The sequence below is a fragment of the Columba livia genome, chromosome 3 (genome assembly GCF_036013475.1).
Source record: "Columba livia isolate bColLiv1 breed racing homer chromosome 3, bColLiv1.pat.W.v2, whole genome shotgun sequence".
Lineage (NCBI taxonomy): Eukaryota > Metazoa > Chordata > Aves > Columbiformes > Columbidae > Columba > Columba livia.
The window spans coordinates 24,129,758-24,144,613 of NC_088604.1; the positions used below are offsets into that span (position 1 = coordinate 24,129,758).

At 36.7% G+C, this 14,856-nt stretch overlaps 1 protein-coding gene across 2 annotated transcripts in view; it reads right to left on the minus strand.

The window, feature by feature from the left end:
• CSMD1 (CUB and Sushi multiple domains 1) overlaps positions 1-14,856 on the minus strand; it is a 1,084,328-nt gene that overhangs the window by 736,750 nt on the left and 332,722 nt on the right. For both annotated transcript variants that reach the window (XM_065056058.1, XM_065056057.1), the window contains exon 3: positions 12,817-12,929. In XM_065056058.1, coding sequence (XP_064912130.1) covers positions 12,817-12,929 — 113 coding nt within the window. The remainder of the gene's footprint in view (positions 1-12,816; positions 12,930-14,856) is intronic.

Genomic DNA, 14,856 nt, shown 5'->3' on the forward strand with positions numbered 1-14,856 from the left:
GGGGGGTGGTTAGTAGATCGAGAGAGGTCCTCCTTCCCCTCTACTCCACCCTGGTGAGACCCCATCTGGAATATTGTGTTCAGTTCTGGGTCCCTCAGTTCAAGAAGGACAGGGAACTGCTGGAGAGGGTCCAGCGTAGGGCAACGAAGATGATTAAGGGAGTGGAGCACCTCCCTTATGAAGAAAGGCTGAGGGAGCTGGGTCTCTTTAGTTTGGAGAAGAGGAGACTAAGGGGGGACCTCATTAATGTTTATAAATATATAAAGGGTGAGTGCCATGAGGATGGAGCCAGGCTCTTCTCAGTGGCAAACAATGATAGGACAAGGGGTAATGGGATCAAGCTGGAACACAAGAGGTTCCGCTTAAATTTGAGAAAAAACTTCTTCTCAGTGAGGGTGACAGAGCACTGGAACCGGCTTCCCAGGGAGGTTGTGGAGTCTCCTTCTCTGGAGACATTCATAACCCTCCTGGACATGTTCCTGTGCGACCTCACCTAGGCGTTCCTTCTCCAGCAGGGGGATTGAACTAGATGATCTTTTGAGGTCCCTTCCAATCCCTAACATACTGTGATACTGTGAAAAAAAAAATCATCTGGACTAATAATGATTAGACATTTAACACTGATTACACTAACAATTATTGGGTTTACATACATCTACACAGCGTGTTGCCTCTTTTCCCCATAAATAAGATTTAGTGAATCCAAAATGGTTGCTTTAACATTCTTATGACTTCAGGTTTACAATCCACTGACACTGCACAGGTATGCATTGTCTTGTTAAAGAAGCATAAAAAAGGCACAAATCAATAAAGTTGAGGAGATTATGTGTAACCTTCCATCCCTCCTATGGTCCTTTTCAGGTCAATGCAATAAGTCAGCTACAAAAAACCTTAACACAAGTTTTATTGGAAGTATACCATGCACAAATAATTCAAAAAAATTCATTAGGTAGTCTATCTATATAGACAAGATGAAAGATTTCAAAGTGCTATAAATTCACATTAAAGGATGTAAATACAAAATACAGCATTAACAAGTGCTAAGTGACTTTTCAGACTCACTTATAGCAATATGTATACCTAACAAAGTTAGTGAGATTACTTGGGTGTATAAACAGTATTTAGACAGGTAATACAAAACTATTGGACCACTTTGTGTATGAAAGCATAGATTTCTAACATACACAAAATGAAAATGTGTGACAGATTTCAACAAATCTCAAAAGCTTCAATTAAAACGCAGTGCCTATATTGTTCACTACAGTCAAGTCTACTCCCTTTCTTCACAATAGGTGAGTGACATTCCAGCTACTTTATTCCTTACTGAATAAGATCAACGCTTTAATAAAAATTTAGACATGCTTGTTTTGTTGAGTAAATTTTGTTGCTAAGTTCTGGGTATCTCCCTTATTATCCCAACTACAGAAGAAAAACATGAAAGGCTATGCAAATGAAATCCTTGATATATGGGAACGATATTAATAACAAAGTAATTCAAAGTGCAATTATTAATAGTTTAAAGTTATACAAGAGAAGATTAAAAGCAAGGTATGTGACTGTATTTATAAGCTAACTATACACCTAATAGAGCAAATTATAGGACCTGTAATCAGGATAGCAGCTGCTGGCTACAATAACACACCAAAACCAAAGTTCCATTTTCCAGCCTTCTAAACCATAGTTTTGTTGTTTTTTTTCTGGACATACTGATTCCACCCTGCAAGAGCCTGCAGTGTTTCCCAGTTTAAATGAACAGAAGTCTGCAAACAATTATTCCAGATGAAACAGAGGGTTTGTTTTGTTTTCCATTTTCTTTTATTTCTTACATTAGTTCTAAAAGTCATAATCAGTCTTTGCCATTGCAAGAAGATTTGTAATAAATTCAAAGTAGTTATCAACAGTAACTCTTCTTGGGATGCAGAGACATTTTAAAGGCAGAAATATAGTTTTTATAGTAAAAAATATGTTACTTTAAATTAAGACCAATAGCTTACAAAAAAAAAAAAAGTTACTATAAAGACTACTACAACCCAGAAATAAGACTGATATGGCTGAAAATGCACCTGTATTATCTGAGAGATGAAAAGCCTAACGCAACTCTCCTCATTTTGTACCAGCCAAAGGAACAGTTAACTTTCTTTACAGTGAGATCAGAAATCAAGCAAGCCATAGTATCAGACTTTTCAGATTCATTGAAAGCCAAATGTCAGTTTCACTTCATCTGGAACCATATCATTAATGAGGACCATTCTGAAGATAAGTACATACCATTAAATATACGTGATAATTAGAAAAAGATGTAGGATTTAACTCTTTAGCCAGATAGAAGTCTGGAGATAAATGCATCAAGAAACTTCCCTGAGTAATTTGGTAATGTGTGCAAGATGCTGGCAATATCTTAACTTCCACCATGGTAAAGAGAAAAACACAATGTCCAGAATTGAGAGTTCAGGCAAAATGAAGCTTGAATAGAATATAGGCTCTTTAACTATTGCCATCCTGATATTTGGCAGCAGTTGCTCTTTAAATTTAGAGTGGAGGTGGGCAAAGATACAAGCTGCTTAATTGAAATCTCATCTCTAGCAAATCTGTAAGGATATCAACAGTGAGTTATTCTCCCAAACCCCAGTTGACTGTAAAATGGAACAAGCAAAATACCAGCTCTGTTGTGTCACATTGCACAGCTTGTTTCAGAAAAGCACTTGGAGAAAAATATATGTTCCATATATTCCTTATGTGGGTGAATTAAAAAACTATGAGAGTTTTGACCTTGTTTCTCAAAAAGTTTCTGCATTACTAAAATTATTGAAGTATTGAAAATTAATAATGAGTAGAAAAAACTAAGCCACTTTGAAGAGAAGAAGCAAAGTTAAACTTTTTCTATTCAGTTTTTTTTTATTTATTATTATTATTATTATTATTATTTTTATAGCTGTCTTCAACATATTCCTTTGCAAGATTTTTAGGTCATGCTGTACATCTGTACTGGTTTCAGCTGCAATAGAGTTAAATTTCTTTATAGTAGCTTGTATGGGGCTACATTTTGGATTTGTGGTGAACAGTGTTGATAACACAGTGATGTTTCAAGGCATTTTCTGTCCTGCCTGTGATTTGGCTGGGGGTGCACAAGGACTTGTGAGGGGACACAGCTGGTACAACTGAATCCAACTGACCAGAGGGTAACCCACACTACATAATGCTCTGCTTAGCAATAAAACTGTGAGGGGTGCAGTTTGGCCAGGACTGCCTCTGCTCAGAGATGTTTGCAGGAATGGCACTGGTCTTCTCAAGTAACCATTACATGTGATGGAGCCCTGTTTTCCTGGAGATGGATGTACACCTTCTTGCTGATGGGAAATAGTGAATGATTCCCTTATTTTGCTTAGCTTGCATGTGTGGCTTTTGCTTTACCTATAAAAATGTATTTATCTCAACACATGAGTTTTCTCACTTTTCCAATTCTCTCCCCCACCTCACTGGAGAGGAGGGCAGGGGGAAGAGAACAAGCAGCTACATGCTTAGCTGTCTACTGAGGATAAACCATGACATCTTCATGCTGATTCAGATCAGGCAAAGACTACATTAAAGGAATTCTGACATTCCAAACCAATTATTTGAAGTATCTTTCCTAAGTAAATACTAGTCATACAAACAAACACTAATGATGGCAGATAATAAAGAACATGAAACAGGGTACTAGTATCAGCACAGTTGAGTTGATGGTCTGTGAGGATGTAGATTGGATTCTCCAGAATCTTGATATTCAATAGCAAAAAAATGAAACCACTGTGTTAAATTATTTAGGGTACAAAGATAAACAATCTACTATGATTTTGACTTTCCATTTCTGTCTTCCATACTAGAATGTGCTGATTTTGTTTAGAACTGGCACCCCATAGTAGCAGAGAGAATCAACTCAAGGTTTTCCTCTATGAAGCCAACTTTTACCAAATCATTTTCCTATTGTTTTTGTGATCTCAACTAGAAACACAAGTAAGAGTTTTGTGGAGGGAGGTTAAAAGCCTACCGAATTATTACAGGGTATGAACCACTGGCATTGGGTTTGATACTGGTTCATGCATCAAGGACAGATTAGTTCTTATACGGATCAATAATTCACCAGAAAGCACAAAATAATCCCTTACTTCTAGAAACAAAGGCAATTAAAAAAAACCCACATTTTGACACACATAATCCCCTTTTTAAGGGCTACTATCCACACAAAGGCTGTTTCAGCATTTGGGATTGAGCCACTCAGAGAGAGAGCTTGAAAGAGGAAATAGCTGACATAGCTTACAATTAGACTACTGTAACAGGCATGTCCCTTGCAAAATTATTTTTGAGATACAAAATTAATTGGTTGATAATGAGTCCTACATTTCATTTTTTTATTTTCAGTGAATTCAAGTAGGGCTTATTCCACCACAACAACTGTCATTATGGTGGCTTCTTCCTTGGAGAGAATTTCCTAGAACTTTCAATTGGGAAGTTCCTGCCCTTTGACAATTTAGGACATAACATTCCAGATTTCTGACTCCTCATCCTTCACATATTTCTGAAACACAACATTTAAACATTTTACTGATGAAAGGAATATAACTTTTTGTAACTAGTTAAGTTACCCGCCGGAAGTTCTCATAAGTAAGAAAGCTGTGGAATATACTTGTTTAAAATACAGTTATAATGTCTTGTATGCACAGTCTCTGAATATATAAAAGACTGGAAAGAGAAGACATACAAGAGTTTAGTCATTACCTGCCTCTCCTGACCAAATCCAGATCCCCATAAATTTGGCATTTTGAGTAAGTTTTAGATCTACTGATACATTTCAGAGCACAAGCATACTATTTTGCCTCTCCTCACAAAATAACCCCAATTTTCTTTCTAAAATACACAGAGGCTTAAAAATATTTTTCTTGTTATTGTTGAATTACATTATTTTTACACCTAAATAATTGATATTTTAGATTAACAGAGGTGCCAAAGAACAGTCCCACAGAACCGTCAGACCTCTTCTGCCCTGAGATTTTGCTGCTACACATATTTTGATACATGAAATACCAGATTTATTCTTAACAGCATTAAGATTTTTTTTCCTCTAAATCATCATTAACTATCATTCAGATGGTATCATTCCAAAAAGATGTTATTTAAAAAAAAAAAAAAAAAAATCTAGAAAAATGATTTTTTGTTCGGTCAGTTATTTAAGGACTTCAGTTGGCAAAGGAGATCTATACCCAAATTTATTCTCAGAAAACAATTACTTACACTCCAGAAAGGTGCAGCTACAAATTTTAGCCTAAAAAGATCCCATTTCAGTCTACTTTAAGTATTTAGAGCTTTTGGTTTACTTGGTCATGTGTATACACAGACATAGTGCTTAAAGCTTTAACAAACACCTCAGTTTGAAAAGAACAGACTACCAAAATAGTAAGCAAGAAGTATTTAATTAAATATAGAAAAGAAAAAAAATCAATTAGCTGATGTTAAGAACAATTACACTAACAGTCAATGGTAAGATTGGTAGTTAAGATGCATAGCTGCAGGATTACCAGCAATTTCTATAATATTAATGCTAGTTTGTTTTCTTAACAAATAAATGCTAAAAAAGGCAGTTTTTTGTTTTGAACATGCCCATTCCCATGGTGTAAATACTCTTCTCACTACCACAGTTTGTTGGGAGAACTAGACAACCGTTGAGTAACACAAGTCTTTGCCTTAGTTTTCACTGTCAAGCTCTCCTCCTACACTGCTTGGATAGATGAACTGCAAGACAGGGACTGGAGGAGCAAAGTCCCTCACACTGTAAGAGATGAGGTTCATGACCAGTTGAAGAACCTGAACATACACAAGTATATGAGACCTGATAAGATGCATTCCAGAGTTCTGAGGTAATTGTCTGATGCAGTTGCCAAGCCACTCTCCATGATATTTGAGAAATCATGGCAGTCAGGTGAAGTCCTTGGTGACTGGAAAAAGAGAAAGATTGCACACATTTTTTAAAAGGGTAGAAAGGAGGACCCTGGGAACTACTGACATGTCAGCCTCACCTCCATGCGTGGGAAGATCATAGAACAGATCCTCCTAGAAGCTATATTAAAGCACATGGAGGACAAGGAGATGATTCGAAACAGCTACCATGGCTTCACCAAGGGAAAGTCCTGCCTGACCAACCTTCTATGATGGAGTGACTACATCAGTGGACAACGGAAGGGCTATAGACATAGTCTATCTGGACTTCTGTAAAGCCAAACAATCCCCCACAACATCCCTCTCTCTAAACTGGAAAGAGATGGATTTGATGGTTGGACTGCTTGTTAGAGAAGGAAATGATGGCATGATTGCAATCAGATGGTAGTGGTTAATGGCTTGATTTCTGGATGGACACTGGTGACAAGTGGTGTCACTTTGGGGTCCATATTGGGTCCAGTACTATTTAACATTTTCATCAGTGATACAGACAGTGGGACTGAGTACACCCCCCCAGCAAGTTTCTGGAAGACACCAAGCTGAGTGGTACAGTTGACATACCTGTGGTACGGAATGCCATCCAGAGGGACCTGGACAAGCTTGAGAAGTTGACCCATGTGAACCTCACTAGGTTCAACAAATCTAAGTTCAGAATCTGGGTCAGGGGAACCCCCAGTATCAATATAGGCTGGGGGTTGATGTGATTGAGAGAAGCCCTGCAGAGAAGGATTTAGGGGTGAAAGGTGGATGAAATACTGGACATGAGCCAGCAGTGTGCACTTGCAGCCCAGAAGGCCAGTCATATCTTGGGCTGCATCAAAAGAAGCATGGCCAACCAGTGTAGGGAGGTGTTTCTGCCCCTTTAATCCTTTCTGGTGGGGCCCCACCTGGAGCACTGCATCCAGCTCTGAAACCCTCAATACAGGAAAGACATAGACCTGTTGGAGAGGGTCCAGAGGAGGCCACAAAAATGACCAGAGGGATGGAACACATCTATGAGCAAAGGCTGAGAAAGTTTGGGTTGTTTAGCCTGAGGACGAGAAGGCTCCAGGGAGACTTTTTCTCAACCTTTCAGTACTTAAAAGGGGCCTATAAGCAAGATGGGGACTGTTGCAATAAGACAACGGATAACTGTTTTAAACTAAAACAGAAGAGATTCGGGCTAGGTCTAAGGAAAATATTTCTTTTTACAATGAGGGTGCTAAAGCACTGGCAGAGGTTTCTCAGAATTATGATAGGTGCCCCAACCCTGGAGACATTCAAGACCAGGCTAGACAGGACTCTGAGCAATCTGATCTAGCTGAAGATGTCCCTGCTCATTGCAGAGGGGTTGGTCTAAATGACCTTTAAAAATCCATTAAAACTCAAACTATTCCGTGATTCTATAATACAGTTATATACCTGGACAACAAGTAGGAAACACTTTCAAGTACTGACCCAGTGAAAACAAGAATTTTTTTTTTTAGTTTCAAAAGAGTGCAAAAAGGTATTTTGGTACTTGAGGGAAACAAACAAAAATCAAGATATCGACTAAAGAAGCTGAGAGAACCAGAAAGGTTAGCTTGAATCTAGAGTTCTGTTATCTTGACTGGAGAGAAAAAAAAATAAAAATATATTTAAAAAAAAAAAAATCACACTCTCAGGAAAATTATCTTAGTAAACTCACAGAAACAACACAAGAGATTAATGTTTTCAAGCTGGTTGGGGAAGCATTTCTTTTTTTCCTTTTTATTTAAAATAGTTCAAAGTATTGAACCATAAAAGAAAAAGGAAAACCACAGCAAAAAAAAAAAAAAAAAAAAAAAGATACTTAGGGACAACAGGAGTAGCAAGACAAAAAGAAAAAGAGAAAAAAGACCTTAGTCTGTGGAAGTATATCACTACTTTCTGCTGTTGATGCTGAAAGGAATATAAAGAGAAACTTCAGGGAAGATGCATAAGGCAGGATGAGATGACCGCCAGTATAAATGTTAATGCTGGGTGTGAGCAGAAAGCTTTGAGAAATCAAAGACCAAAATAATAAAAGAAAGTATGCCCTCAGGGTAGGTAGGATAGAGGGACATGCAAGAACTTGTCCTTTGGCAAAGAAAAATCTGCTGCTGTAGAACAGAAGTCAAAGAAAGGTGCAAGCACACATCCGGTCCAATACATCTGGCTTGTTCTTCAAATGTTGCCCACCAACTCTATGCTACAAGATGTGGTTAGAACAACAAAAAAAGCCACCATCAAGACAGACTAAAATGAACCAAGGATAGTTCATCTTTCAGTTTAATGTTTAGTGGCAGACAGTAGCGTAGCAAAATATAAACTAAAAATGGTAACTAGCAACATACTTTGAATTAAGCTTTTCTACTTTTACTGTATTTTCTGCACTTGACCACTGGATTCCCTGAATGGCAGGACATACTGGTTTAGTAGAAGAAAGACAATGTAACAATTCTACTGTGCATTACTCAAATTGTGTATGCATGTGTATAACACTTCAGATATGGCTGTCATTTAAAGACTAATTTTCTGTATTACCACCCACATGCAAGTGTTCTGCATGAGAGGAATACTTCTGACTTTCCAAATAAAATTACTACAATGATATAGCAATGGTGTTTGTAGCCTCGAAGTGCCTTTTTAGAAAGTTTGTTTCTCTCATTCTAGAAAATAAAAAATAAACTGATTTTAACAGGAATTCAACAAAATTACAGAAGTCACAAGTACTCTGTTAGTTGGCCCACACACACCCCCAAGCCTAAATACATTTTACATGATGTAAAACACTGTCAATTAAAAACAAAAACAAAAAACAAAAACAACAACACAAAACAACCACACAGACCTACACATGACAGAAACAGAACCTATCCCTCAACTCCCCAATCCCATTGCTTAAAACCTAGATTTAATTATTACTCAGTGATGATAATCGTCAATAAATCATTTAGCAGATTAAACAAGTTGACAAACTTTACAAACTCAACTTACTGCTTCTGAAATTTATAGGTCTTTTTACTGATATAATAATGTTTGAAAATCCCACAGATAATTTTATTTCCAGAAAATAAGAATGATTCAAGACTCGATCTATACCAAAAGTTTAGAGTGCTGATGTGATCACTGAGGAGATGGAGTTATTATCCATTAAAATATACAGATTCCCAGAAACGGGTATATAAATCTGGTGAAACAGGGATAGAGAAACCTACATTTCAGCCCAAGAACTTGGCAATGGCTCAACTGTATCAGTGTCCTCTAAAAACTAGACGATTCTCACTGTTCTACTGCCACAAAATCAGATGAAGTATTAATGCTGTATATGGGTAACAGCAGGCTATGTCAGGTGCAAATAATCTTCAAGGGCTTAGACTCACGAAATGTAGTTTCACTAGCTTAGCAATTAAGCTATTTATACACCGTAAAAATACAAAGGATCTGACTACGTCATGGCTGCACAGGAAGTGAGGTCATAAATCAAGAATATACTCAATAAAATGCATAGATCAGAATCTCAGCAAATGGAAGATGATGTAGTATTTTCTAGCTGTGTGGGATACCAGTGTGGTTGTAGCTTCAGAGGCTGTTCAGCAGGTCTTTAAGTGGTTCTTATATTTTCTTTCCTGGTTCAACACCCTGCCCTTGTTCACCAGAGAGTTTAAGTTAAAAAGAACACCCTGCAGACAGTAATGGTGAAATCTCTCAACAGCATCTTCTCTGATCTGCAAAGCAGAAGCTCAACACAACACAGGATCTAGCCCAATATTAAGACTTTTGAGAGACAAGTGTCATTGTTGTCAAAACACTACCTTTTTCCCCCCATGGTCACATTTACGATACTGACTTCCAAAAGCTGAGCTGACTTGGAAGATACTAATTTTTAATTTATTTTTTTTTTAATTCTGTGAAGGTAATGATCCTAATTAGGAAAGTTTTTCCTATTCAGAAGAAAGAGTTGCCTACCACAAGAATAATAATAAAAAAACACAAAACACACCACCAAACTAAAAAACAACAATAACAAAAAACCTCACACAAACAAAAACCAAACAACAAAAAGCCCCTAACAAACAAACAAACAAAAAACCCCACAACTTGTTAGTTTTGCAGTCTCCCAGAACATGGAAAGCTTATGTAAAGATGTTCCTTTGTTAGTCCTAATATTTTAATTTTTCAGACCTACTGCATCTGGTACCATGACATAAGTGGTGCAACTTCAGAACAATCCCTTTGCATAGTGATGCAAAGGGTTTTTTTTTGTTTGGGTTTTTTTCCCCTGATCCCCACCCATTAGAATTCCTTAGCTTTTGAATGTTGTGGACTTTTTTCCTTCTATACAAAAATGTCTGTTCCAGGATCACTCCCCCAAGTTGCCATTAAAAAGAAACAGAATTTTTTTAAACATACTGTCCTTATCAGCCAACACACAATTAAAACTTTTCAATTAAGATGTTTAAAACAGTGTTTCTCCAACTGTGCATTATGACCCCACAGCGTTCCAAACTCATAGACAGCAGCAATCAGTGTCACTTCAATCCTCCCTATTCCTCCAGCCAAACAGTAATTCACTTTCACCAGAGAAGAACTAAAGAACTGGCTAAAACCAGGGATAAATAAAGAGTTTTAGTAAAAGCTAACTAACTAGCTGAGGGATGGGTAACCAGCAGGGTTATTATAAAGACTTCCAGTGACTGGTAACATCTGGTCTGTATTCCCCTGTCCCAGAGAAACCAATCACCTGCCCACTCACAAAATTACACGTGGCATAGGAGCTAGAAGGGATCACGGTTTACAACAAGTAGTCTAGGTAACGGTTACAGGAGTTCTTAAACTATTGCGTTTCAGTAACCCATTTGACCACTGCAGCAGAAATCACCTCGACCCTTCACAAAAACATACCTGACCCCCCCCGCAGTGCTACAAATCCTTCCTGAACCATCAATCCCCATTGCTTGTCTCTACACTGAGATGCTGTCACTTGAGTGACATTCACCATTTCTTCTGGAGTTGGATGTCATATTTTGAAGTCAATTTAAAGCTCATGGACAGGGTGAGGTTTAGAGCATTAAATCTGAAAGGGGGCAGTGTTGTTTAATGAGAGCATGGTGTTATCTGTCAATGGTAATTACAGCTCTTTCTGCTGGGGTTTCTACAAGGAAGTAGGCCAGCAGGAAGTGTCATTATATTATAGCCTGTGGCTCTGTGCATGTGTTCCTAAGCTAACAGTCAAGAGACATCCTTTAGCATTCTACACTTTTTCCATATGAAAAACAAACTGCTCAGATTGCATAAAAGGATGAAATATGCTATCGTATGCATCTACTAGATCAGAAAAATACAGGTAGGTAGAAAGCAACTTCCTACTGAGGTAATGAAAACAGTTCCTGGTGTGTTGGTAGTTTCTCATACTCCTTTCTGACTTCCTTAATAAAACTTATGAAGACTACTAAAATGAAACAATAATTCCAAAGGAAAGACATACTGCTGAGCTACCCATCCCAATCAGATATAGCTCAAAAGAAAACTGCTGATATTTTCTACACTTCTGTCTTTTTACACCTAGATAACGCACTCAATGAGGATATCTATCTCAAAAGATACTTTAACGAACACTGTAATTTCAAAACATTAATCAAATATGAAACAGTTATGCATAAGTATGGAGCAGAGTTAGGAATTGCTGAGAAAGGGGGTAATATTTCAAGAAACTTTGAACAGTTCTAGGGAAAGCGCAATCAAAGTTTATCAAGCATTTGAAGATACATTGGTCACCACTTTGGTAAACATAATTTGGAGATCATATACTTGCAAATGCTAGTCCTAGTGAACAGCTACAATCTAAGCATACTACTTTCTTGATTCGAAGTTCCTACGCCAACCCCATTGATAAAAATACTTTGCTTTTAATTATATCACTTAACTATGTAAGCAGCTTTTGCACAATAAACTCTTACCAAAGGATTATACCTATGAAACCATAAGAAAAAATGGCTTTGTACTTGAGAAATAATCTGAAAATAAGCTTTCTGCAACTTCTAGTGCTCAAGGCCCAGCATTTTTCATTAATACAAAAAAAAAAAAAATTCGTAAAAAACCACCACACATTCAGTTTTAAAGAAATCCTGAGGTTAAACTCAGAACACTCTAATTATCAAACAACTCTAAGCAACTGACTCAGAACCAGTGTATCCGGTAATTTTACCCAATATAGGTTGCAGATCCCAAAGCCTTTTGTACAACTCAAACTATTAAGAAAATAGTATCAGTCCAGTTTTATGAGCTTAATTCTTGAAAGACACTAGAAGATGTGAAATGCTTTGCCTTATTTTTTCCCAGAACTGTGTAGTCATCATTCTTGTCTAACATCTTCCACAGAACCAGTTTTCAACTGTTTTGGTTTTTAATGTGTATATATACATCTATATACACATACACATTTCTTGTCATCCCTGTTTTAAATTTCCACAAGAAGATTAGTGACTGATTTTCAAGACCAGTTAGTATTCATACAGTCTTTCATTTTTATAATTATAACCCTTAAGTAAAGCACCTCCTTAAAGAAGTTATCAAAAGAAATCATTTGGAATATAATAAGCAAACCATTTAAATGTAAGCATTTCTAAATCCAGATTTGGAAGTCTGACAGATCCAATTAAAAATTCCAGCAGAAATTAAAGTACTAGTTCAAATTAAATTTCAACATCAAGACTATGGCCATGACATAATAACATTTAAGTATGCTATAAAAAATATGCAATATTCACCAATTATTCAAACACAAAACAAAACTGAAACATCATGTTTTAACATAAAAAATATGTATCAAGTAGGATAAAGACCTGTTAGGAAAAGAGTTCTTACCTTCATAGATAGCTCTGAAGCCTTGAGCACTGACGGCAAAATCTGTGGTGAAACAGAGAGTGAGGATAGATCCTGTGCTCACAATAGATGATGGAAGCTGAAATCCAGATAACCTGTACAATAAAAATGTGTAAATTGTTACAACCTTGAAAATATAGCACATCAATAGGTGTGATGAGTCATATGATGAACATCATATTTCCATATCCAAAGTGCCAAAACATCATAGTCTTTGATGCAGTCTCTAACCATTCACTCCAAAATTTCCAACACATTCTTGAGATTTTTTAACCCTCTTATTTTAACACACCTGCACACTCTCCAACAGAGAACATTGAAAGACAGACCAGCTTGTATCTATTGAAGACAAAGATTTTTTTATAGGATTCATTTCAATATGAAGACACAAATATAGGACACCTAGAAGTAGATACCCAGGCCTTGACCCCCACAGACACTCCTAGCACTATCTGAGATAACGTGGACTATCCTGTCTGTCCTCTATCTGCTGCTTCCAAAAAAAAAATGTATCCCATATGTTCAATGCCATATACATTAAATGACCAGAAAAACAAAACCACAAACAACTTCCATTTAATGGCTTCAGAAAAATCACCTTAAATTTTACATCTTATTAGCAGTCTCACATCTACATAAAAACTAGAATTTTGGATAAGCTATAATTACATTGCAACACTGATTTAAAGATAATTTCCCAAATAAATATTGGTTTCTTAACGATTTAATTTTCCATAAGACAGAAGACATCATAACTGTCCCACAAACCCAAAACTATACTGTCTTATAAGATAGTTTTGTATTTTTCAATAATGGTACGTGATCCACTGGGTACAAGACAACACACCAGAAAGCCACCTTTTGTTCAAATTCCAACCCAAAAGAGCTTCTTCAATTCAGATATTGGAACAGCAAAAAAGAAACAACCAACCAAACAAAAACACACAAAAAACCCAACTAAACAAGAAAACCCCAACAAAACAACAACAACCACCACCAAACACAAACAAAAAAAAACAACACACCACATCAAAAATGTTTTCACATATTTTTAATCTGGATGGTTAAAACAACCCATGCCTTTAAAATTTATTGTACAATGATGCTATAGGTCACTAATTGCCATCTGGAACAGCAGAAGATAAATACTATAAGCAATGTACTAGTACAGCAGTATCACTGAACTAGAAGTTCTTTGCAAAATTAGGCTTAAAAGCACCCTCATATACTAAAACATATAAGAAGAACCCTACCCTTGAATTACACCAGTAAGGTGGTTCCCCATCTCCTTCCAATTTTGAGCTTTGGAGAACAAATAAACTTGGATGAGTCAGAGAACAAAGCAAAGACAGCTTTGAATACAGATGAATGCATATAGTCAAGGCAACATAAGTCAGCAAAAAGCTTTCCGCAATTTCTTCCTTTCTTTTAAAACAACATTGTCTCCCATGTGCTAATTAGGTGTTTGTTGTAATCTTTTCACCTTCTGTGTACTTGCCAAGCTTTTACTCCTACTAATTTCCACCTCATTTACTCCAGTTCCAGAAATAAGCAGGTTCATTTTTCCTGAATCTTCAAACAGCAAAGGTACTATGAGGCTTGACACATCTTATGTTCAGACTTCTGCATGTTCTCTCACCTTCACTAGATGTTGCAGTTTTTATGGAAATGTGCCTCTTGTTCTATTTAAAAAATTAGAGTGGTTATCACTACATCTGTACATCTGGAGTGTACACTGTAACAGTTCAATATTTATTTTGGGTATGTATTTTCTGATCTTACACTACAATATTTCCAGAATCTAACATTTTTTTCGCTAAAATATAGGAAACTAGCATGCATTGTAGGAGAAGGAAGGAAGGAAAATCTGGCTGAAACACACACAAAGATAGAAGCAGCACTTCACGCTACATAGGAGACCTAAAAAACAAACACCACCACACACACAAACAAAAAACCCACATCACATGATAAAAATACAAAAATAAAGCTGTATCTATGCAGAACTACACAGCTTTAGCT